This window comes from Pygoscelis adeliae, unplaced genomic scaffold, assembly GCF_000699105.1.
Source record: "Pygoscelis adeliae isolate BGI_AS28 unplaced genomic scaffold, ASM69910v1 Scaffold467, whole genome shotgun sequence".
NCBI lineage: Eukaryota > Metazoa > Chordata > Aves > Sphenisciformes > Spheniscidae > Pygoscelis > Pygoscelis adeliae.
This window is the reverse complement of record NW_008825253.1, coordinates 914,435-939,672: the sequence shown is the minus strand read 5'-3', so window position 1 is coordinate 939,672 and position 25,238 is coordinate 914,435. Positions and strand designations below refer to the sequence as shown.

The window sequence follows — 25,238 nt, the reverse complement described above, 5'->3', positions numbered from 1 at the left end:
TCAGAGAACAGAATATTAATTTTGGTACCTGTGAAATGCGGGACCAAGATTGCCTTTGCCAAATTTGGAAGTGGAATGCACAGGGAAGCTTCTGTAAGTCTGGGCACTCTGTTCCCAAACCAGCTGTGGTATTCAGGGTCTGCTCAGACCGAACCTGGATGTGTTTTCTGGGTCATGGGGCATGCATATAATGGTGCTGCACTTGCATCAGAAGCTCAGTGTGTCTGTCCTAAAATACTGGATTTTTATTCCCCCCTCTGCCATTTTGACCTTTTCCTTTTGAAGTAGGGGGAGACTGTCAAGAATCCAAAAATCTGCAAAAGAATATATAATGTCTGACCCATAGGCTGGGTGAAGTGCTTAATCATTATGTTAATTTTAGCCTTGATTTTTCTTGTAATTTCTGCAGACTATGCCTAATTTGAGTAAAATAATAGTAAAAAGTGGTCCCAGTTTGAGTATAATAGAAGCTATTTAATGAAGCTAAAGATGCTTAAAAAGATTTTGTGGGAATTCCCCATACTTCAGCGTCCATTTTGCAGACTGCAAGTCCTGCTTGTCTAGGCTCAGTCATTGGAAGAACAGTGCAGCTCCACAGGTCCAATACGAATGGCTTTGCCTTTCTCCCCGCTTCCTCCCTCCTGAATATTAATATAATGGATTGTCATACATTTAAACAAGAATGGGGAAAGCTGCCCTTTTGTTTAAAAGTAAAAATATTGTTGCAGGTGACCTCATGAAACCTCCATTTGTGGTTTTATTCCCTACGGTTTCTGCTGGGGCATATGTCTGCAGAGATGGACCATCGGCAGTAGAGGTCCTTTGTTAGGACAAGCTCTCCGGGAGAGGCGTTCCGGCAGAAGTTGAATCATTTTTGTACCAGAATAACTAACGCACTTCTAAAGTGAATTTGTAATTCTGGAATAAAATAACTTTTATCCCACAGTAAGGTGTCTCCAGAGAGCTATTACATTTTCTTATATAAACAAACTTTTAAACTACTCTGCCACTGATCTCCTGTTTCTTCTTCTGTTGTTTCCTCACTGAACCACCGCCCCCAGCATTTTCAAATGTCATCTGAAAAACCTTCCTTTCCCTTGGTTATTGTGTTGTTTCATTTTACAAAACATATTGCCCACTGTTAGAGAGCATTCAGTGGTACAGTTTGTAAGACACTTGATACAAAAGCTAGAATTGTGGTTTTTTAAATCCTATTGCCTTTTTTTCTTTCATGACTAAGATTCTGGTAGAGTTACAAGAGCTCAAGGGAATAGGTTAAACAAGCCAATAAATAAAACGTTATAGCATGAGGTGGCTACAGCGTTCTTTTCAGTGTGTTCTTCCCTTGTGGAAAATGTTGGTGGAGCTACTGCTAACAGGTATTTAGGGTAAAATAAGACTAAGCAGTGCACCTTTTTTTCTGGAAGGAATGTGAAACCGAACAGTGCTTCACCACTGTACAACCCCAGAGACTGCGGGCGAACGCCATTGGAGCTGTGCTCACGTGCCCTTCGAAGCCCGCGTGCCCAGGTGGTTTCCAAGAAGTTGCAGATGCTGCAACGCTTTTCTAGAGCACGGAGGGGAGGACATGCCTCTGTCTTTCTGGCCCCAAATGCCTGGTGTTTTTTCACATTTAGCTGATTGAACATAATATTAATAGCTTTTAACTTTAATCTTAAGGACTTACTGGAGGGACAGGTATACTGCAGGTCATGAAAGCGTGTCTCTGAGGCATGTAATTTAATTGCAATTAAATTACCGTCCTCAGAAGTTCATTTACAACAGAGAAGGAAGAAAGACTTGTATGTCATGGAGGTTTTGTGGTTTATATGTCTCATTAAAAACCACTTGACCTATGCAGGACTTTAATCAGAGTCTTCTGTGTGCTAGCGGATGAACTGGTGACTGGTTCAGGCTGAACTCCATTAAATGCTAGGGGGCTGATGAGATGCTCAGGGCTGTGTTTTAACTCTCCAGGAGGGCTTTAGTAGCCATTAAACGGACCTCTTCCCCACTTTCTTTCCTCTTATATTCTACAGCTTTGGTTTTTCAGTCTAAAGCACTTGGGTTTTTGTCTAGTGTCATCCTATCCAGTAAAGGTTAGAAACAGATCTCTTCTGAGTTTCTTATTCCAGCTTGTAAAACAGCCAGCGTGTGAATTGTGGGCTGGATTTGGCAAAACATCATTCCCATTTTTAAGTGTACTGGTTTGTGACCCTCTTATGATGAGGGCACAGCACTTAACGGAGATACTCATTTTATGACTAGAAGAGTCCTAGTCTGACATGCACAATACAGATGGAAGGATCACCCTTTGAGCTTCCGGCAGACCAGAGCCAGATCAAGGGTGAGTGAACGTATCCACACAGGTGTGCTTGAGCTAATGCATGTTTTATTAAGTAGCATGGGTAATTCAGTAAGACTTTTTTGACTGCCCCCGAGCAAGCAAACACTGAAAGATCAGGAGCCATGCAAGTAGGGAATAGGAACTTGCGGATCCTGGGTTTCATCAGTATGCTTGGTTCACTTGGGAAGCTCTCCGAGACCTCACTGTACAGGCAGGAATGGATGTGTTGGGCTTTACTTAACTGTGTGACCTTGGCAGGGTCTTTTCATCAGTCTATACCCTGCTTTATCTACCTGTCTGGAAGTAATACAAGCTTGTACTGAGGGACTGTAAGGGACTTAATTAAATACAGATATTAAAGTTTGAAGTGCAAGCAAAAATTAACGTTGTGCCTGAATCCAGTGTACAATTTTGTGTATTAAAGTATCTAGGATTTTAGATGAATCACATTAACAAATATCACCTTGATGCATATGCTAAATTGGAGCCATTTGAAGTTTGCTAGGGGCTTTGCAAAGAACTCGCTTGCAAAGAACCCTTTTTGCAACCTGGCTTTATTTTTCTAGCTCTCCAAAATATCCCAATGACAACAACAAACAAGAAAACTTAGAATATCTTATTCCTTTATCTGGCCCTGACCTTGGCAATAAACCTCAGGAATTTCTTTGTTATTGTGGATCGCAGCCTCGCATCCCTTTTACTCCGACCTCCCCTCCCTCTTTCCCCAAAAAGAAAAGATTATCTCTAGAAACGTAAACCAAAAGTTGAAGGATCTCAGGGGGTCATCCTTCCTGTTGAGGAAGCTGCTTTTTGGCACTTCCTACTCGCACAGAAGAGAGGGAGCGTATCGGTTTCAAAGAATGCTGTGAGCAGCCGTGAGCAGTTGATATGACATATTAATGAAAACAAAGATTAATACCATGTGACACTGTTGCCTTGCAGTACAACTGGGAACTAATGAGGCTAATGAGAACCATATTTTTGTTTGAGAGATTAAAATTTAATCATGGCTGATGTCAGAAACGAATCATTTAGTGTTTCCCCCCCCCCATGTGTAAGGTTTCCCCTCCCTGCTCTAGGCTGGCTTTTGGTTTAGCAGCAGTCCTTGAGAGGGGCCAGCCCCTTGCCATCTACTCACCTGGCATTCAGCGTGGCTGGGAAGGAGGAGGGCGATGCTGTGGCTGGCTGGCCTTCCTTAGTCCCTGAGACCTGTAAATGTGTGCTCTGCAGTGTGAGGTTACTTGTCTTGGTTGAGGCAGTTGAGTTAAATGCAGGTGGCAGCGGGTTGTATGCCATTAATTTAGGCTGGGTTTTTTAAAGGGGCAAGTAGGAGCAAAGAACGCAGTTGCCATAGGATGTCCAAGGAGGTTTGAGCGTGCTCCTGCCCACATCTACTCCAAAAACCGTGCGTTAGTCTGTGAGAGTGGAGTGGACTGAAAAGGCAGGTGGAGGTGAACCTGATTAAGAAGCCAGGTCCAGCTATGACATGAATTTGAGAAGATCTGTGTGAGCTGTCAGTAGAAGAGGAGCTGCCAAAAGCCTTAAGGGCTGTCAAGGGATGCTTCGGTGGCGTCTCAGGCTGCACCAGGTCTGGTCGTTGCCTGCTTCCATGAATATATTCCTGGGGAAGAACTGACCCGTGGCAAGTCTATCTTGCCGTTGAAACATGATATGCCAAACAAGAGAAGCGGCTTTCGGAAAATGGTGTGCCGGGGTTTTTTGAGCAGCTGCAGCATGGAGATTGCAGTATTACTGCTGAGGCTATTGATTTTGTAGCAAGTAGTGCCTCTAAGATTAATGTCATCTGAATAACATGAATGCTTGTGGGAACTTAAATAGGTTTTAGAAGAGGGAAACTAAAGAGGAATTTAAATATTTTACATTGATTGGTTGCATGTATTGTTTTGACTTACTGGCTTTGCTTCACTTAATAATAGCACCTTTGGAGGATTTTTTTTTTAATTTAAATCTGCTGTAAGATAGCCAGAGATCTATAAAAACTAATTCACTGTATGTAGAAGAGATCATGTCTTTGTCTACGGTAGAGAACAGTATTGTGCCGAGGGTCCCCTTAAGGTGTGTGCAGGGGCTGTAGCGTTACGTCCGTACCGCAGCGTGCCCCGGGTGTTTGGGTGTTGACTGGTGCTGTTCCCGTGAGCATCCCATTGCCAGCCAGCTCCTTCTACCCCAACGCGTGCTCCGTCTGTTAAACGCGCACCGTGGAAGTGCTCTCCGAGTCCTGGTTCATAACCTTTTATCATGTTAATCCCGGTAGTCGTTTCTGTCTAAACGTCAGGACTGTTACCTGTATCTAGTATTAAGAAAACATAGAAAAACAGTGGTGTGTGTCTGCTGCTTCACTTTGCAGAAAGCCTGACAAAATGACTTAACGTCGTAGAGCGTAATGCTTTGATAGCACGGCAAATGTCAGCAAAAGGCACGTAGCGATATTCTTTCACCTCCTTCCTGCTTCCCCTGCCCCTAACTTGATTTCATGAGAAGACCACGTTAAAACATCAGCAGTGATTGGAATGGGACATGGGGTAAAGCCATCGCACAGGGAGCTGTGTATACTCTATGGACAGTTAATAACACCCCACTGTTTCCTTTGCACAAACTGGCTCTGGATTCCAATCACTTCTGCAAATCGCAGCCGATGAGAAAATGAGAGCAAAGAAATTATCAGAAGATTATGTGGTTAGTGGCGTGGCTGTGCAGTGTCTGATGTACCACAGGGCTTTGCCAGAGACCGAGACAAATATTTTTTAATTGCTTATTATCTGGCACATCTAATTGCCAGCTGTATCCAGTATGTAGACTTGGGTATTGATTCCACAGCTGAAAGATTTAGGAAAAGAATGAATAATGTTTTTTTCATGATTTTTTTTTTTTTAAACTGTATCTTGCCAAATAGCTTCATGCACCCGATCTGGTCCAGCACACGTTCATGTTGTTTAACTCATCGAACTTCTCAAACAGCTGTGGTTGGAAAGAATGTTAATACAGTGATTGGTACAGCCGAAAAGCAATCAGGGGTTAGGGAAGGGTCCAAGCCGTGGTGGGATCTGTGTTTACTAACTTCCCTAAGGGTCTTAATCCAGAAATTTATTCTTGAGAACAGTGTTCGCTACCAGTGGTGCCGGCTCATCACCGGGCTGGGGTTACTGCACGATGAGAGTTATTTGCAGGGCTGAGCCGGGTTACTGGAGAAATGTTCCAGGTCTGTCTGGGTAAACAGCAGCTCTGTCCTGGAGAAGGGGAGGCAAGCGACTGCAAAAACAAGCAAGCTCTCTTGGGGGAAGGGTCTGGGGTAGAAAGTAGGTGGAAACTTGCATTAGAGTAACTCATGTCCTTATCAACTTAGTGTAGAGGAAATGACCATGCTTTCGCTGAAACCCATAGCCTTGCTGCAGACTTCTTCATTTAATGGGGAATCACGCTCAGTCTGCAGGATGTTTGGCAGTGGGGGGCCAACCTTCGGAGAGAGATTAATTAATGCAATTAAATTATTTTGATTTTATTTTTTTTTTAATCAAGGAACGGAATTACTGAACTGCAGTTTTCCCGGGATTTTACCTGCCAGCATGCTGGCAGCAGAAATACAAAACCTTTCTGCTGCTGGTCCTGAAGAAGCAGGATTGCAGCATTCGTTTTATGCTGCCTCCCCATGCATGCACGCACGCCAAAACACCGCAGCGGGACTGACCTCTTCTTCTAGGGCTTGAACGTGTTCAAGCCGATGCTGACCCCTTTATTTTCCATCAGTGTCTGTTTCCACTTGCTGCGCACATGCTTTTCAAGTTTATTTCTGCCTAGAGAAATGCAGGGATTTCGGCAGGTCGGGCAGCCTGGCGCGGCTCCCGCCGGGCTCCGGTGGGGCGAAGTGGGGCGGAGGAGCTGCGGTGCTGCTGCGGTCCCCTTCTTGCTGCCGGCTCCCATTCTCACTTTTCCTGCCTTGGACTCGCTGTCCGGCTTAAGGAGCAGCTCAGAGTAGGGTTCCCAAGGCTGCCATTTCAGCGTCTGGTTTTGGCACTGGAAGGATTTAACCAAAGCAAATTTCACTTGAGTTTGGCAAATTCTGCAGTCATGTAAGCCAGGGCTTGTAGTAATTTTTAGCTTTGGAAATGAGCACGGACCAAACGGTTGGCGAGTGCCGGGGCTTAGTTGGGTAATTCACATTTGGTCTCTTAACCAAGCCTGGTTCCCTGCCTTGCAAGGGGAAAATAAAGTGGTGCTCCGATGGCTTGCCGCCTGGGAGCTGCCGCTTGCTTGGCCGCAGGGGGAGCCGTGCGGCAGTGCCCGACCGCATCATGGCTGCGCGGGATGGGCGTGGGTGTGAGCACCCGGCGTGGCTCCAGGAGGGCGGCCGTCCCGTTCCTCATCTGCTGGTTGGCTCCAGCTCTGCCCAGGCACCTTTCCCAGCACCATGTGCAAACCGAGGAGTAAACCTCATCCTCGAGCACTCTTTTTTTAATGTTATCCCTGTTCCTTCCATTTAAATGTAGATGTTGTAATTACAGGGCGCAGAATCCCAGTTTTTAGAGATCTGTGACCACAATAAAGTGAATTCAGAAACCAGACGAGTGGTTTCATTTACTACCATTCCAGCTTATTTCCTCCCCCCACGACCGCTGTGCAATACTAAAGGCTTGGCAGCAACTGAAACCAGCTGTCAAAAATGTTTCTTACCCCCACACTTTTAAGTTAATGATGTTCTGAAATTAATGGTGCACTTGACTAATTCTGTCATCTCATTTTGATGGACTCTCGGTCTCTTGCAAGTGATGTTTGCCAACTGGCTGCTTTGTTTTGAGTCAGTGTGCTGAGGAAGTGGATCCCCAGGTGCCAGGTACTGTACGTATATATACATTGAAAAGAAGTTTTTTTGTCCTCAAGTGTTTACAGCTTTGATTTGGTTGGTATATTGTGGTTCACCAAACAAGCTTTCAGGCATGTAAACCAGTAACTTTTAGGAGTGTCATGTGCAAGACAGCAGTGGATGAGGTTTTTCACTTCTTGGAGCTGGGAGGTGTCAGCCAGCACCTCGTGTCTGGTTGTCACATTGTGCTGGAAGTGGCTACAGCCCCACGCCGGGCAGAGAAGAGGCACAAGCCTCGGCAATGGAGAAGAAAGTGGCCTGTTGTAGTGAAAAGCTGAAGGAGCTGAGTTTGATTAGTTGAGAGAAAGGAAAACTGGGAAAGGAGACAAAGATCCTTCAAGTGCGTGAAAGCAGCAGAGAGGATGGAAATTAGCTGTTCTCTGTGTTCGCTGTCTCCACGTGTGGGTAGGACAAGAAGCTGTTGGTTTACGTGGTGGAAAGGAAGATATAGGTTAGACATAAGGAGAAGCCTTCTAAATGTACATGTGGAGGAACACTGGGCTGAATACCTGGAGAGGGAGGTGGAGTCTCCGTCGCTGCTTAGACAGGTGTCAGTCAGAGGTGATTCTCACACAGTCCGTCCTGTCTTGGGGCAGGTGGATTTTCCACATTTTGTATACTTGCATGGCTTAGCCCTTTTTTTCTCCCCTAATGCAATGCCTGGATTTATGGCAGGAGGCTCATCCAGCTTTCCCTGTTACTGAAATTTTGGAAGGAAGCTCTTCACTCTACCAGTTGTATGTCCATTTGCTTGCCCGCTGCGGTCTGAGGCTGCTGCGATCTCCGGGGGACATGGTCCCCTGCTTCCTCCTCTCCCTGGCTGGGTACCGGAGGGAAGACCGGGGCAGTTAATATGTCACATTTCCATCCTTCACGGGGAAGGAATACCTCACAGTGTAGCTTCTACCTGGTTTCCACTGTGGAGAGGTGCTGCTGTGGAAACCTCGTTACAGCAGATTTTGGAGCCGCATCCTGATGGAGAATAGAAAATGTGTCTGTACTACCCAAATACCTTTTCCCCCGTCCCAAGTTATACAGCCCAGAGAATAAGAGAGATTCATAATGCAGATGAAAGTTGACATCTGGGTTCACTTTCCGTAGAGGATGTTCTCCATGGAGAGCAGTGAGAGAAGCTGTTAACACCAGCTGCCGATTAGGGATGCAGCAGGGAATTATCCTGCCGGTGGAAATCAGTTTAGTTGGAAGGACCATGTGGTGCTGGGCACTGCTGGGATGTGAATGGTGGGTAGGACTGGGTTTTTTTTTTTTCTTTTTTTGGATTGTAAATACAGATGTATTTTCCTAGGAAGCGTCAGTGGATGTAAAGATAAGAGTTCCTGTCTATATTCTAATACTATTTCTTAATAGTCTCTATTTAGAATTTTGTCATGTTTTACAGCCTTATAAGAGGAGTCCCTGTCCCAGACAACTCTTGCATTACGGAAGCTGTGTAGCTATGGGGTAGGTGAGCAGAGGAGTGTAAATTTGTTGGGCAAGTCTGGCCGATCTGCTTTTCCTCCTCCTTGAGCAAATAGAAACCATCATCCTGCACGCTTTGCACGCAGAAAAAAAAAGATGTTATTCAGAAAAGGTGGTGTTTTCTGCTGGGTTGGTTTGGGAGCTGCCCGTTTGTTTGCGCAGTGGTGCCCGTGCGTGGTTTGGAGACATGGGAAGCTCTTACAGAGCCGTGTCTTCAAACTCAGCTCGGCTCCGTGCTGCCTCCACCACAGGCACTGACGGCGGAAAGTATTTTCATTGGGAGTGATGTAGTTTAATGTAGTTTAAACTATGTTTTGTTATCCATTTTTGCTTTCCAGGAATATACTTGAGCTAGAATTAATCAGCATGGCAATGTGGTGAAAACAATTTAACCCGAATAGTTGATGATCTTTATGATTCCCAGCTGATACTTAGAGCCTTTCTAAGTGTGACATGAAGTTTGCCTCTAATGACAAGTCATGGCTAATTACATTGTTTCTTCAACCAGAGAACAGAAATGACATCACGTTTTAATTTGATTTAGAAAATCTGAATGGAATATACTTTGAATTTGCAAAATTTCTGGTTTTGACAATGTGCAGATCAAAAGTTACTCTGTTGAAATTTGCCAAAAACCCCCAAACCTGCAAAATCAAATCCATGTTTTTACTCGTCATTATCTGTTGGTAATGTTTCAAATGCCAAGGCAAGCAGTAGGAAAAAAAAAATCAATTTTTTTTTTAAATAAACACTTCTGTTTACTCCATATAAGCAAGGAAGAGGACCTTGAAAAGGAAAAATGGTAATTAGGTTCCAAACTACAACCTCAAGTCTGTGGGAATTGGGTACCTGCCTGTTTGTACCTATTAAAAAAAAAAAAATCCCTGCAAGAAGCCCTGCTGCTTTTATGTATTTGGAGTGGGCCATTTGGTTTGGTTTCCTTGGCATTTGTATCGCAGGCTTCTTCAGAGAAATAAATTCACAAGTGTTTGCCTGTCATCACATGACAAGTTATGGAGCCTAGATTGATGTAATCAGCAACAGACACACGTCAGAAAACTTAATGTGGTTCAGAAGAATACAATATTTTATTAATTCCTCATTTTATGTGTGTCTCTGTGTGTGTGTTTTAAATGAGCCTCAGGGGGTTCTTAACTTCTGCCAAGAAATAAGAATAATTCGTACAAGTTTATGTTTAACTGCACCACAACTGTGGTGGAGAATAGCAAAGTTAGGTTGCCCTTAATGACAGATATCTCTATAAAGAGCCGCTTTTATTAAGAAAGTTAAAACTTATTGTGCATTTTAAAGTTATCGCACTCTATACATCAGTAGCCCTGTATGAAATTGTTGTTAAATATGTAGTAAGATACTTGGATTGATGGATTTTAGAAATATTTGAACTACATGTGTGTGAATATAAAATTTGCACACCTATTCAGGACATTTTCAGTAAAAGCAAATCTTTCTGGAAGTCTAAAAGCCTGGGGTGTTTTTTTGTTTTGGGGGTGTGTGGTGTGGTTTGGTTTTTTGTTTAGTGTAATGCAATATGCTGCAGATACAAATAATAAAGCCCTGATGTGGGATTGAAGCCATAATGGGAGTAAACACAAGCTGTCTGTTGAAGAACAGCATCTTAAAACTTGTTAACCTTTGGGTTTTACTTTTAATCAGAACTGGTAATCTTGCAGGAAATCACTATGTTGTAGCTAAGGCTAACTGTAATTTCAATGAGAAGACCAGGTGAAAAAACAAGTTAAGTGATGCACCAGAGTGCGGCGAAAATTCACATGAAAATGATACAGTAAGCGTGTATCACTTTTCCCGAGACGCTGAGGATTGGTGAGCATGTAGTACACAGCACTCAACTAGCAGATGGCATGGTGCGAGACTTTTCTGTGTTCAAAAGGGAAAAAACCCAATGAATAGTTCACCAGCGAGAAGTAACTTCTTGCTTTTCAGCAGCGTGGGCTTCGTCAGCGCAGAAGTATGCATTAAGCTTTGTGTTTTTAACAGCTTCAGTTGTTGCCTTCTGCCTGGGAAGTGCTTAGCATGCTTTGGAAACTGTAAATGAATAATCTTGCAGTGGAACCTGGTTAAGCTGCGCTGTCAACTAGATTGCTCGCTCAGAGGAGTCTCTCAAGTCAGAGGGAAGGTGAGGAGCAGCCCTTTGTGAAGCCCAGTGTCTGTTGTGATTTGGGACTCTGCTGTCTCCTCTGGGTATGCTCCTTTAGCATCTTTATTGGAAGAAGGGTGGCCAATTGCTTGGAGTGCTAAATAACAGCCCAGAAATGAGGGAATTTGCTCTTCTTGCATTTCCAGGTAGCAGCAATTTACCATTTAGTGCCTTTGAGTTGCATGTTACATGGTTCAGGCATGTTTCCATACTCCTTGACAGATGTGTTTTGAAACTCAAAATGTGTGAAGTTTGAAATAGAACTGATATGAGACATAGGTTCCTACAACTGATCAACCGAGATTTTAATTTTTTTTCTTTTTCTTCATTTTGTTTTGCAGGTATTCCTTTGGTAAGTGAATAAAAATGAGAAAAAATCTGCAGTTATAATTTATTGGTGCGTTTGTGGGTATGTAGCTTTTACATTACTCTAGCTTGCTTTCTCTATCTCTCTCTGTCAAATGTTTAAATTATGATTGTCTCTGTTCTCTGCCTTTCACTGAATTTCTTTCTGCCCGTATGCCGTTAAGAAATGGAAAACTGGTGTAAATTCTGTAAATTGAGATTGAAGGAGGCTTGGTGTAAGGATTGTGTAAGTACCAACAGCATCATTTGGAGGGTGACGTTAAAGACGAATAGTTAAATAAACCTGAGGCAACCAAGCAAAGCGAGGTCTGAAGGACGGAGGGAACACGTTCCTCCTAAATTCCAATTCCTCTTCCACTGGTGACTTGTCCAAACGTCAAGAACCTTTATTCATATCATCTGCTTTCCCACTGGTGTGTGGTGCAGATATTAGTCCCTTGGAGATCTGGAAGGTTGATTCGTGCTTTGCACAGGTTGGGGTTTTTTCAGCATTAAGTACTCCAACCCACAGCTGGAGTCTAAACAGAAAGTTAGAAATCCCGGTAGAAAACCGGTTTCTCTCTGTGGAAATATTAGGAAAACTGCTAGTGTACTTCTGATTTTCTGGGAAGTACCGCCATGGCATAATGTCTTAAAACAGCCTATTTGGCCATGTCTTCTTTCAGCCTGGCGCTCATACTGTTGGATGGGTGGGTGGAGAAGGATGCTTCATCATTGTGTGGATGAAAAGGGGATTCGTGTTCCCAAGTTGTCACTAACCAATCCCAAGAAATTTGGTTACTCTAATATAAGGCACAAGAATAGTTAAAGTCCATTTGTGTCTGTGTATTATGGAGTCTTGCAAAAGTAATGACCGGGCATGCCTCCCCCTTCTCCTTCAGGGAATTGCATTTGTCTCCTTGTTTACCAATTGATCATTTTAATCAGTTGTAAGTGAACGAACTGTTTTACTGTATGTGGGATCATTGAGATGGTGCTTCACCAAGTGGAGAAGCAGAGGAGTTTGGAGAATCGTTTCCACTCCTGTGTGGTTTAGAGAATGCTTTCACATTGCATGTGGATATTTTAACCAGCTGGACTTTACAATACAGATCCAGACTTTTCTTGGGTTAGTGAGGACACCCATCTTAGTTTTAACTCAAGTTACTCATCTTCTGCACGTGTTTTCCACTCTCACTGATGGTTGTAGAAAAACTCTTTTTGCCAGTGGTGTTTTATCTTTCTTTGGCCTTTCTTTATGTCCCGACTGGATAGCCACCCTATGAGGATTACTGAAGTCCTTTGTACGCGGTAGGGTCTCTCCCTTCCTTGTTTTTGGCTTAAGGGCTACTTCTGAGTAAGATGAATGAGATGTAAATCTTGAGTTACTTTTGTTAGAATACAGGAAAACCACAATATTTTTGTTATAATATAGCTGAAACAACAACATTGTCATCCATTGCTGTAGAAGTGCATTAAATATTGCTGAGCTCTGGAAGCCTTATTCTTTGGTAGCATCTACTTCAAAGCAAGCAACAAAATTTTTAAAAAAAAAAAAAAAAAAAAATAAAATAAAATTCCCGGAGAGATCTTTGTAAATGCTGACTGTTTCCTATTCCCCTCCAGGAAGTGTGCTTTTTTTGATACATCTTAGGATGGATTTTGGTAGCCTCTATTAAAACTGCAGGCTGTCCCTATGAATTTTAAAGAGCTCCAGAGCCTGGAAATAACAACAAGCTGTTAGGCCAAATGGGATCAACTGGTATTGCCACAGGTTTTGCTCTTTGCTCTTACTCCTGTCAGGTAACAGTTATTAAAAACACTCCTCACTTCAGGGAATGAACTGCGAAACAGCCGTGCAAGGGCTTTCACAGTGCAAAGCACCGGCCGCGTTGGATTATTTATCTTTGAAAGGTGAAGAGGTGCTCCGCAATGCAAATCCTGGAGTAGGTGTCAGCCTGGGGGTTAGCACTGTTCTGAAATTAGCCGAGCTGTAATAACTTCTCAGCTTTATTTATTGTTATTCAGGTATAAATTTGGCTTTAGATGTAGCGTGGCGTGTTTCAGTGAGCACACGGCAGTTTTACGTGGGGTCCCTCCCCGTGGATAGGCACAGCTCAGGCATGCGAGGCTCCCTGCCAGCAGACGGGAGCGCCCGACTTGATGGCCCCTTTTCTTCCCTGCTTTTGGCAGTGCAGTGCTCTGGTTGCTGAGCGTGGACTGTACTCTGGTGGGACTGCTCGTTGGCTGGAGTATGCTGGATTGCTTTGGTGCTTCCGAGCTGAGCTGAGGCTGCCAGGAGTCTGAGGGAGGGAGGGAGGGAGGGATGGATGGATGGATATGCTGCCTGCCCTCGGTGGAGCACACCTGCAGGGCCAGCAGCCAGGCTGCTCCTGGAGAGCTGAGCTTCTGTGGCAACTTCATCCTTAGCCTAAATCTCCTCCTTGAGCTTTGGTGTACCAAGGGCTTGCCTCCATGGCCCTCTCTGTTCAAGCCCCTTTCTAGGTGCCTTCGTGACCTGTGCGTGCCACCACGAGCCAGCTGGCCTCGCTCAGCACCCTTGGTCCTGGCTCAGCTCCAGGAATGGCAGGTCTCCCCCTCTCTGAAGGTTGCAGCTGTGGTGCTGGGACTAGAAAGAACCAGCAAGGTCAACTTGTTATTTTATCCTTCTTTAAAATTAAGGACATCTTTTCTCCTGCCTTAGAATGAGACCAAAGCTGCTTCAACAGATTTGTGGTGTTGACAGCTTTGCTGTTTCTGACCCTTTCTGAGCAAGGGTGTGCTCTCCTAGAGCAGTAGTTCCTGATGATGCTTCTGTCTGAGATACCCCCAAGGACTTTTTTTTTCAGTGGAAGCCTGATTTAATATAGTGATTTATTATCTCTGTTCTAACAGAGGCTTTGAAAAAGATGATGCTCTTTTACAGGCTTTCTTGTCCTCTTTCTTCTGTTCTGCCTTATTGTGTTAAGTAGCCCCAGATATTCAGAAGACAGTTTGATGGCCCAGTGTGTGTCCTGAGATACTGGTCGAAGGAGACAACAGTGGAGAGCTAAGCAGAGCTGCACAAAGGCTGCAAAGATCGCGTGAGTTGTAATGGACAGCCACGTCCCTCTGTAGAGGAAAAATCCAGGTGTGGTGTGGGAAAATGATGCAACTGTCCAGGGAGATTCTGACTCCACGTTGTGGCCTCCATAGCTGTTGGATACCTCTTGGAGCAGCAATCTGGATTCCCAGCAAGGAACATGCAGAAAAGACAGAAATGCATCTGTTTACCTTTTGGCTATCAACGGGATCATTAAACAGAAAGGATTGAGAAGCAGCTGATCTTATTTGACTCTTGATGCACAAAAGTGTCCTATTTGGAGCCAAAGCAAATGTTTCCTTGGGGATCGTTCCAGAGAGCCTTGCTTCTGCACTCTTTGCAGGCCAACCGTATGGCTAGAATTAGAAGCATATTTTAAAAGTAAGAGCTTTTTTTTTCTCTTACAGTAAACTTTCTTGTTAATTTTGGTATGGAGAGACGATGATCACTGAAGGGTGAATTAAACTTCTAGTTTTTTTCCGTTATCTGTAAACATGGAATAAGCAAATAATTTAGTTCATACCCATGCCTGCCTCCAAATTTTATATTGCATCTATTATGTCAGAATTTAAGATGAAGTGTGTTTTGATTAGAAGTAGAATAAAAAGTTGAGAGCCGAGTGTACGTAATTCTCCATTACTTGTTAAATCCTCACTCTTTACTTCAATGCAAATTGTTCCAAGGAGGATTTTCTTTTAAAAGGTCTTCAGGGATCTTGAATTTTAGATGTGCACTGACATAAAAAGAAATGTTAGAGTGCACAGCTGGGGTTCTGGCTTTTGCTGTACAAGATTGAGATGTTTCTCCTTTGTGAGTGCATGTTTCCAAGGAAGGGGCAAAGTTTTCATATTACTTGCACTATACTAGTGAGCAGCGCTGCAGTCACGGGGAAAAAATGAGAGTAAGTAGAAAAAACTAAGGTCAAACCTCACTAGTGCAGTTCCAAAGCTTAGTTTAAAAGTGTACTGAGATGGGGATGTGTCTGGGCTGAACTGTGCCCTGAGCTAACCCGTTGATTCCTGCAGACCTCTCTGCAGTGTCTGCGTGGTGGGTGTGAGGTTGCCCAAGCGCAAGAGAATTCAGTGGCAGAGGTTTGCTTTTCCGCATGGCAGCACATAAGTATCATGCTAGCACCCGGTGGCACTTGTTACTCCGGTAGCTCGCTGTACAGAAGGCATGTGGGAGGGACACTGGCAGCAGGACGTGGAGGACGGGTTGGCCCGTGTTATTCCCAAGGAACTTTGTTCTGTTCACAGCAGGAGACGGTGAGGCTGCAGCGTGAGCGTCCCGGCAAGCCCCTGGGAATCGCTGCGGGGTTGAACACCCAGATGGCCGTAGACTGCTATTTATTCATCCTCCCCCACGCCGAGATGGGAGGGACGGGGCTGCTTACGGACTGTTCCTGTTCCTGGCTAATATTGTGATCTGCTGTTCCTATTTCTCGTGTAAGAGTGGGAAACTTTTCTCTCTGTCTTATTAAATCTATTTTTCAAGCTGTCACTTAACCAGGTCTAGTGACAGAGTCGGATGTTTATGTGGCCCTGGACACTTGAACTCTGGTGTTTTCAATCACAACAGCACCTTTTGCCAGCCGTTGTGAATTAAATACTCCTCATGACCTTTTACCCTCGCCGCTCTTAAATTCATGCTTTAAAAACAGCTTAATGAGGGGTTTACTGGCCCAATTGGAAGTTTTTATTAAAACCTATTAGTGTGCTAGAGTAGCCTGCCTGAAGGAAACGATTAGCCCAAAGCAACTAAACTTGGAGCTGGCCCCTAGCCACACCAGGTTTTCACTAAACTGTTTCCAGACCCACGTTAACCCTAACACTGCAGCTTGCATGGTATTCATATCCTCTGCTTTAATTTATAGCTTGTCTGATTCTCTCTCCAGCCTTTCTCCATGTTCACGAAAGCATTTTGTTTTAATGTAATTAGACCTGCATTAAAGGACAACATGCCTTCATTCAGGCCTGACTGGTTTGAGAACCTCAATTAAGTGGAAGTGTTCCCCCAAAGTCCTCTGCTGATGCCGCTCGGGGGAAGGAGCTGCCCTACAGATGTGGTGTGGAGCCCACTTGGACAAAGCCATGATGCTCCCGGGGCCCTGGTTAAGCTTCCCGTGAGGAGCCTCCCAGCATCGACTTGGTGATGCAGCTGCATTGGCGGAGCACCCCGGGGTTTGAAATGAAGCTGTGTTATCTGGAGGACACAAACCTCGGGACAGCACACTGGAGCTGGAGGTGGATATCCCAACTGGCTTCTGCTGCTAACTTCCCGTTGGATCTTAGCTTGTTTACTCTAAGTCCGTTTTTTATATTCAGAACTGGCCCAGTGGTTCTTGCCCATCTTAAAAATAAACTTTACAATGCTACTGAAGCCCTGTAGCCATTATCTTTGTGTTCTTGTGCTCATGTCTCCATGCAGCTGAGAAAGGCAGGCCAGAGCTCCTACTTGTAAAGAAAATTGCTGTAGCAAGTCCCATGCCCCAAAAGTGCTGAGCAACTATCAACTTCGTATGTATTCCCTCCCCATCCATGCACCTGGCTGCTTGTCCAGGCTTCCTGTGATACCTCCTTCTGAAACCACAAGGTCTTTGGAGAAGGGACTTCCAGTTCTTTTGTGTGTGTATATATATATATTTTTGGCACAGTAGCTTCCCTGTTTGTAGATGTCTGCAACTACTGAACTGAAGGCATGAAATAATACAAAACTTGTAAGCTGTATTTAACGTTTTGCTGGTGGTTTTCTTTGTTGTCTGGCTGCTGAAATGACTGTCCATGTGTTAATGGTACATCCCCAAAGTAATGATACATCACCCAGGGAGTCACTGATGTATGTACTGAATGCACTTGTCAGGCTTCATGTTTTTCGTTGCTAACTGATAATCAGGGAAGGCAAGTTGAAGAGCGAGACGTAGACTCTCACTTACAAGACCTTGTTTTAGCCTGCAAAGAAGCCAGATTTCCCCATAATAAGATTACAGATAGTAAATATCAAAATTAATAGAAAAAAAACAGGGAGTTGCCCCACGTACCAACTAGGCTGCTGTTTAAGTGACAAAGTTTTACGTTCTGGGATGCATTTTGAGCATCAGAAAGTGATTTTCCATAAAGGAAGCACAAACCAAAAAGCGACTGGTCCCTCTCTACACCATGTGTTTCCTGAGTGTCACCTCCTGTCTTTATTTTTACCGGCACATGGATGCACCAACCTTGGGAGGTACCTTTTAAAAAGAATGTTTAAGGAAAAATCTGCCATTAAAGTTATTACTGTAAAGTAGTGCCTTTGATTGCGGCAATTATGCAAATGATTTTAAGGGATAAAATACTTCTTAACAAGGAGGACTGATGTAAATGGTGGTGCTGGAATGAGAGCATAACTTCTTCAAACAAGATCCTTCCGTGCAAGTAATTTTCTTTCAGCCGTCTGCCATGTTGCCTGGATGTCGACCTGTGTAACTGATGACCGGCCTGCGGATGTGATTTTATTTTCTCTTAGTACAGGAATGTAAGTGGGTGGAATGGGAACGCTGGTCTTGCAGAAACTGGGAAACCCTTTCCCTAAGCAAATTGTTTCTCCACAGCTCTTGTGACTGACTTTTGTCCCAGCCTTAATAAAAAGGAAACAAACAAAAATGTTTTTTGCAGGCAGAGATTTTCCTCAGAAGGCGGCGAGTTGGACTGGGTGACTAGCAAGAGTGGAGCTCTCCTTGATTAAGGCTCTTGCCTGAATGCATTGCCAAAGTTAAGTTAAATGACATTTCCTCCAGTATTAGTTTTAAAGCAGAGAAGTTGGATCCTTGTCTCCTGTAGTTTGGAAAGACATTGACCACAATTAGAAGGCAGGCGTATGTTGTTGGGGCCAAGAGACTTATCTCCTATTTCAGTCTGTGGTGCTTAAGCTAAGCTTTTAGCTCTTGGTGGAGCAGAAATGCCGTGCTGCGCGGTGCATGGCATCAGTGATGAGAAGCTTTACTGTTTCAGTTAAAATTATTCCCAAAAAGTGTCAATGGACAGTCAGTGCCTTGACTTCGGCGTAGGTCAAGGATGTTCTCCCCATATTATGGATTTGTTGTCATTGGCCCTCCTACAGCTGGCATACAATGGCATAAAAGCCAAAAGCCTTTATACAGTCATTACAGTGAGTAGTCAGGGACATAGAACGGTATGGCAGGGTGCCCACGTGTGACGTGAGTGCCATTTGTGCTCTGCGAGGTAGCTGAATTGCTGCATCCCTTTGAAACCTTAGCGTTAAAGGTACGGTGGAAATGCAAAATGAGCGTCTGTGTGTTTTCATTAGTGATGTGCCTAGTCTGCCTGAAAACCTGCACTGTGGGGAGAAAGCTGCAGGAATTAAAGATATAACAGCAAAAGAAAAAAAAAAAAGAGGTCTTGAAGGTCTGGTAGCATAGATGTCATGTACGGGTCTTGGGATGCAGTGGATTACAGGGTATTTTGTTCAGTGTGTGCTTCAAAAATGGGCACAGCCTGCACGAGGATGCAGAAGCCTCAGCCTTTGCCAGCAGTGGCGACAGGCAGCCCCATTGTTCGGTCGGCGTCGGGCTCGCACGCGAGCGCTGCATCTCTGGCGAGCGCTCGGATGCTATCACACAGATCGAGCTGCGATGCCCAGTTTGGCCTGGAGCAGGTGTAGTAATTTGCAATTATAATCATAGCTTCTGTTTTTGCAAATCTGTTTGCAAATAGCAAGGGTATTGTATTCAAAGCTTCATAACCTCCGCATTTTCTCCTGAAATGCATTCTCCCCTTTTGGGTGCTTTTCCTCCTCTATAAGGAAAGGATTTAATGTGCTTATTGCAATGGTATTAATGTCTGCTTAGATTTTTATCCTTTTAACAAGATTCTAACGAGAGAAAATTTGTGTATGTGGGTATTTATTTTAAATCTGGGCATCTTTGTACTAGGAGAAAGACAATGCAGTTCGATTAACTTAATTGCTATAAGTATGTAAGAGTGCACCTATTCACAGTCATACCTGAACAGTTTGGTACTGGCACTGAGTTCACTTGTGTGCGTTATAAAGCCAGCAGTTGTTCTCCTTATCTTGCATTAGCGTCTCCATTATCTGCTATCCTGAGCTTACGTCGGATTTGTGTTAAGCCTTTCCATTAAACTTGTGAGTTTGTGCAGTGTTCCCAGCTGCGGCTTCCTGTACAAAAGCAAAAACAAGACTAGGGTTAATAAAAGTGCCAGCTCACTTCTTTAAAAAAAAAAAAAAAAATCTCTGTAGTAGCCTTTTCATAGAGAGGTATATCTGAACAAAGGCACTGGCTCTGATCATGCTCAAATTTTTGAGGAGGATTTGACTTATATCCAAACATCCCAGCTTGGACTGATTGCTACTTGTTTGTGTAAAAAAAAGAAGGCATTTCTTTTGCCAAAGAAAAAAAGCTTGTTCCAAACTCGCTATAGGCAAGGGAAATGCTGCCCACCACCAAAAGGCTTCCACCACTTCGGGTTGAGGTCTAGCACTGTCTAATAATGCACAGGGAAGGTGCACGGTGTGAGACAGGGTAACCTGAACACAATGTCCACTTGTTTGGGGGGGTTTAAGGAGGTCGAATGTAATTACCCAGTTGGAGTGTGGCCGGGAGAGGGTGATTAATTTCCCCACTCCTTCAGAAAAGCCTGTGGGAATTTTAATGACCCCAGCGATAAGATCCTCAGTTTTGTACATCATTCAGAAAAGCGGAGCTCCACCTGCCCAGCCCTGCTGTAACGCTGGGTGTGCTCGGATTCGGGACCAGGTCGGCAGCGAGGAGGCACGGGGAGGTGCAGCGCGGGCGAGAGTGCCATCTGCAGAGCTACCATCCATGTCTTACAGCACAGACGGGTTTTCCAAATGTGACCAGGCAGGTATGACCGCTCTGACCTCGCTCACGTTGTGGGTTAGCAAGAGGTTGCAGCAGTTGTACTGACTGTTGGGAGTTGTTGCTTCTCCCTCTTTTGGTTGTTCTTATTTCATTGCACAAAAGCATAAATTTTCCCTCTGCAAAACTGGAGCAAAGTTTTTCAGCAAGGCTAGCCTTGTACAATAACCACAAAATTGTTCCTGTAAATACTGTACTGTGCGATTATTTTTTCCTTTTGCTCTATTTTTAAAAACAAAACTCAGACAACTGTTTGAAATAGGATTTTGTTAAGCGTTTAGGCAATCGCAGAGGACGTCGGCTTTATTTTATGTCCTCACCTCATTCATGGGTTACTGCCGGGTTTTCTGCTTCTGGATAGTACCCTCTTTCTGGCCATAGCGCTCACCTGTGTGTTACCATGTGTGAAGGATCTTGAGCGGGCTGCTGCGAGCTGCCGAGCAGGAATAACGGCACCCTTGTTGTCCCTGCAATACTTGCCAGTTGTCATAAATGCCAAGAGTCAGCACAGCCCAGGCATAGTCCTTCTACTTGGGTTTACCTTTTAGAAAGCAGTCAGCTCTAGTGAATGTGTCTTGCAAGCCGGAAGGCCAACGTAAAAGCATAGTACACCTCAAAAGTGGGAGATAGATAGTGAAGTTTTTTCTGATTTTTAGTGAGAAAGACGAGTTGGGGAGAATCCAGTGAAAACAATGGGCTAGCTCCATGACAGTGCTGGCTTCAACAGGCTGACGCTTCTCAGCAAGGCGCTATTTAAATTCATTGTGATATCGCCAGGCTTTTGATGGAAGGAGGATGAGAGATGGGCAGAGTTGTCTTCAAGGCATGCTTCGTTCAGAAGTTCAAGTCTGGCATGGGAGAACAAGTTTTATTTTTATTTTTCTGTTTTTCTGAAGTTAAATAAACCTTGATGTGCAGAATAACCCCTGAATAATAATACTAATAAGAAACTGAAGGACTTCCAAGGAACTGCTGCTGGTTTTATTTTTCATTAACCACACTGTCATTTCTAACGTGCATCTGATTTATCTGTCTGGTTAACCATTCAAATGCCCTTTTTCTGACCTGATATACATCACATAGAAGTTTTACGGCAGTAGTTTATAGAGGATGAGTACAGCTCTGAATGTAAAGTTTCGGAGCGCCATTCTTCTTGGGGATGGTGGGTCTTGTTGGATGTTCCCGAGGTATATGGTAGAATTACAAATTAAAGGGTTGAGGTCTCGGCACTTGGCATCTCTGGGCAGCAAAAGGAAGTTGTGTGTGGACCTCTGAGGAAGGTCGGTGAGCGTGTGGGCCCTTTTTAAGGAATCCAACTCTATCGGCATATTCTTCATCCTTCCTCTATTCTGGATTTGATCTGGAGTGTGGAAGTTTGAGTGGAATTCCTAGATTTTTGGGATGCCTTCCGTCAGGAATGTTTGGTGAACAGAAATGCACTGCAGTTTGGGTCAGGTTAAATGGTCTAGATCTTTTGTCTTTTTTAATAAGTCATAGGATTTAAAAAGCAATTTGTCTGGAGAATCAGCAGCAGAACTGCACCATACCCTGAATGTCTCTGTGCAAAATCCCAACTGCTCGGACGCAGATGTGGAGGGAGCATCCGATGGAAATGGCATTCTGGAAGGAGGAAGGACACTTTGCTATTCCTGCCCATTTGTATCTGGTACTAACTTTTTTTTGGCCATGCATTAAAAAACAGTATTAATCCAGGGGCTTGACCAATAAAACAAAGGGACAGGTATTCTAGCGTGCTCTCATCTATTCTTTTTGTCTCCTTTTTCTTGCTGGGAGGAGGAGGAGTGGTGTGGGTTGGTTTGTTTGGTTTTTTTTTTTTTCCTTCTTTTAAGTCATCTTTTTAAGGGTATTTATTTGACTGTTTGATGCTGCTGAGGGCTAAAGAGGTTAATGTATTTGTGCTGGCAGAGTCCCTTTTTGAAGCCTGTGTGTTTCTTCACAAGGCTGTATTTTGAAGTTCGTTGCGTTTTCTGTGTTCACTCCACGTATAAAGACCAGTAGAAGTACTGGCGTAGGGTAATGGAGTGAGAGCCAGAGGTCAAGTTTGATCTTCCTCTAAGTGCTGGACTCCTTGATCTCCCCGGAGCAGGGAACAAGCTGTCACTCTTCACTGTCTTTGGAAAAATTGATGCAAAAGTGAGTGACTGCATGAATGGAGCCGTCTATGGATTTCTTCTTAAAGTTCCTTTGTCCAAAAATGTCATTTCCTTGAAACGGAGTTTATTCGTGGGAATGCACCGGTGTGAACAGATTTCTGGATCAGAAAAATGAAGTCAACATTTCTGAAATTTTTGCAACTCTGTTTGTCTTGCCATCTTTAAATTAGAAAAAAGCGTGTCGTAGTTCAGAAAGACTTAGTACGGAGAAATTCAGAAGGCAGTTACATTTACTATAGCAAAAAGTGTGCTTGCATTAGTGTGTTTGTGCATGCAAAAAAGTGGAACTGTGCAGCACCTGAAAGGCAAATTAAAATCAAATCTGTAGGCTTAGAAGCAACCAGAAATACTGCATTTACTTACCTCTCCTTGGATTTAAATGTGAGCAAACTGACTGATTTGTGCGAAGAAAATGTTTAATGACTTAGCATCATTTAAAACCTGTATCTTTGTAAACTTAATGGGATTTGACTGCATTCTTGAGCATCGTCTGAACTTCAGATTTCGGGTAAAATCGTTCCAAGAGCGAATGTGCAAAATCTGAAACAAAAGAGAGGGCGTGCAGAGAAAAGCGCGTGCTGTGCTGTTGAGTTGTGTTGAGTGGTGTCTCAAAGACACCGCACCAGGGAGCTTGGGCCTTGGAGCTGCCGGTTTTCTTACTGTCCCCAAAGCATCTTGTCTGACTGTAAGGAATTTATCTGCGGCATCTGGGAGTTGAAATATCTTGTGTGTTTTTATATGATTCGTGGCATCTTTGCACAGAATTTGAAGCCGATGCATGTGCTTCCGACTGAGCCCCGTGTGCTTCAGCACGCTGCTGAGTGGGATGCCCTTATTTTCTTAAATACCGTACTAGCGCTTGAGTATTGCAGTTTTATGTTATCAGTTTTGGTTTAAGGAGAATGCTACCTAGCCAAATACTTCTGACCGCCTCCTCATTGCATCTGACATGTTCCCTTAAACTCTCAAAAAATTTGATTCATTTATTTATTTTTAGTCTAGCGAAATAATTTTCTCATGGGTTTCTTTTCCGTTTCTAAACTGGGTGAAACCGCAGTGTTAAGCCATCCTCTTCCCAGTCGTATATAGGAAGTGAGCATGAGCCAAGGTACATATTTTATGTTAGTCAAAAGAGATAAGTGTCAGGATTTCAAAGTAAATTCTACCCTGCAATTTCCAGCACTGAAATCTCTGCCTGTACCTTGGCTCTCTTGCCTTGGTTCAGAACAGTTGGTGCTTTGAGTGCAACTCTCTTGTATTTTCATATTCTTTTGTATGGGGGAGTGCCTGCATGCATGCCAAAATTATCTGTCCAAGTCATAATCCCTCTAGGAAAACCCTTGAATGGCAGGAAAACTGCAGGTAGCAAAGCCGGAGAGGGTGCCGGCTCATGAGCCGCAGGTGTGCCGGCCAGGAGGGGAGGAGGAAGGTGCGTGATGCCATGCTTTATCGTCTCAGGAGGAACAAAAGTGGCTCCTCTCCTCACTCAGCAGAAGGCTTAATGCCTGGAGGAGGTGGTCCGTCCCCCAGGGTACGTACCTGTCGCAGGGAGGGGGCAGGCTGTGTTATCGCTGGGGAGGGAGATGAGCCTGGGGCCATGGTCCCGCTTGCCTGGTGCGCGTTAACTGCATCTTCCACGTCCTGTTTCCCTTGACATCAGATGGGGATAAGGCTTTCCCCAAGGTCCTTCCAGACCTTTATGTAAAGCTGCTACGTAAGAGCGGGAGGTTGCACTCGGTTAAGGCATAGTGCCTAAAATAACAGTGTTTTAGTAGTGGGATTTTGATTTCTATCCTATGCTTTCAGGCTATTAGGTGATTAAACCACCATTAAAACGGGGCTAAACAGCTCTGGGTTTTAGTGGAGCAGGTAGCTGAGGTGTGGAGGTTTATGAGGTTACTGCTTGATTTACCATTTATTACGAACATTTATCAGGGAGGAGATACGGGGTAATTTTCTGTTTCATTTCATGTTTGTCTGAGCCATGCTGGGTGGTGTCCAATCCAGCAACTAACCTCGAGCTCGGCTAGAAGACCTGCGGGATGGAGCCCTTTGCTTCTGCGAGTAGGAAGGACAAGGAATCCCGGGCGGCAGGCTGTGGTTTTAGCCGTGCAGACTGAGCCTCTCAGCAAGGATTGCTCAACCTCCCTGGAGCTGGCTCGGGGCTGGCCGGCTCGCTGCGTGGGCAGGCCAGGCTCCGACCTGCCTGCCGAAGCCCATGCAGGGACGGCTTCCAGGGATGGGTGGGAAACTGCAAAGTCAGGAATAGGTCCTGCAGTTCCAGCCTGGTCTGCTGTCACCACCCAGCCGCCTGCCTTCTGCAGATGGGGATTTTTTTTCCTCTGCAAAGGAGGGGTTGGGGCTAGCGCAGGATGACTGCACTTGCACGCGGTGGAGATCTGCCTGGGAGCTGAGCGGTGGTACTGAGGGGAAAAGTCATCCTGCAATCCTCCAGAAATAGGGTGGTACTTTTGTGTGGGAGGGGTGAAAGGAGAGAGCAAAGATGATCCCACAAAAAAGAGTGAGGGGGGGAATAAACAGGCTATGTAATAAATAAGCAATGAGCAATCTGGGTGCAGGGTAGGGAGGAGACGTCAGGAAGGCTCCTCTGGGGGAAAGGAGCAGTGGGGAAAGGTGAAGGATGAGGGGTAGAAACCGATGGGGAAATCGTTCTCGTCCCTTGTTTCAGATTGCTGAGGTAATGCTGTTATTTTCAAATGGAGAGCTGGAGCGCGTGGCAGAGCTCAGTTCCCCCGTGTGATGTCTCTGCTCGGCCTCGCAGCTGCAGGAGGAAGGCTGTCAGCGGTGGGAGTGACGGGCTGCTGTCGCGGCGGGACAGCCGTTTGTTATCGCCAATTGTCAC

The 25,238-nt window shown here is 44.6% G+C and overlaps 1 protein-coding gene across 1 annotated transcript in view; it reads left to right on the top strand.

The window, feature by feature from the left end:
• LMF1 (lipase maturation factor 1) overlaps positions 1–25,238 on the top strand; it is a 197,654-nt gene that overhangs the window by 5,154 nt on the left and 167,262 nt on the right. Inside the window, exon 3 of the mRNA XM_009329414.1 lies at positions 11,223–11,233. Within this exon, the coding sequence (XP_009327689.1) occupies positions 11,223–11,233 (11 nt within the window). The remainder of the gene's footprint in view (positions 1–11,222; positions 11,234–25,238) is intronic.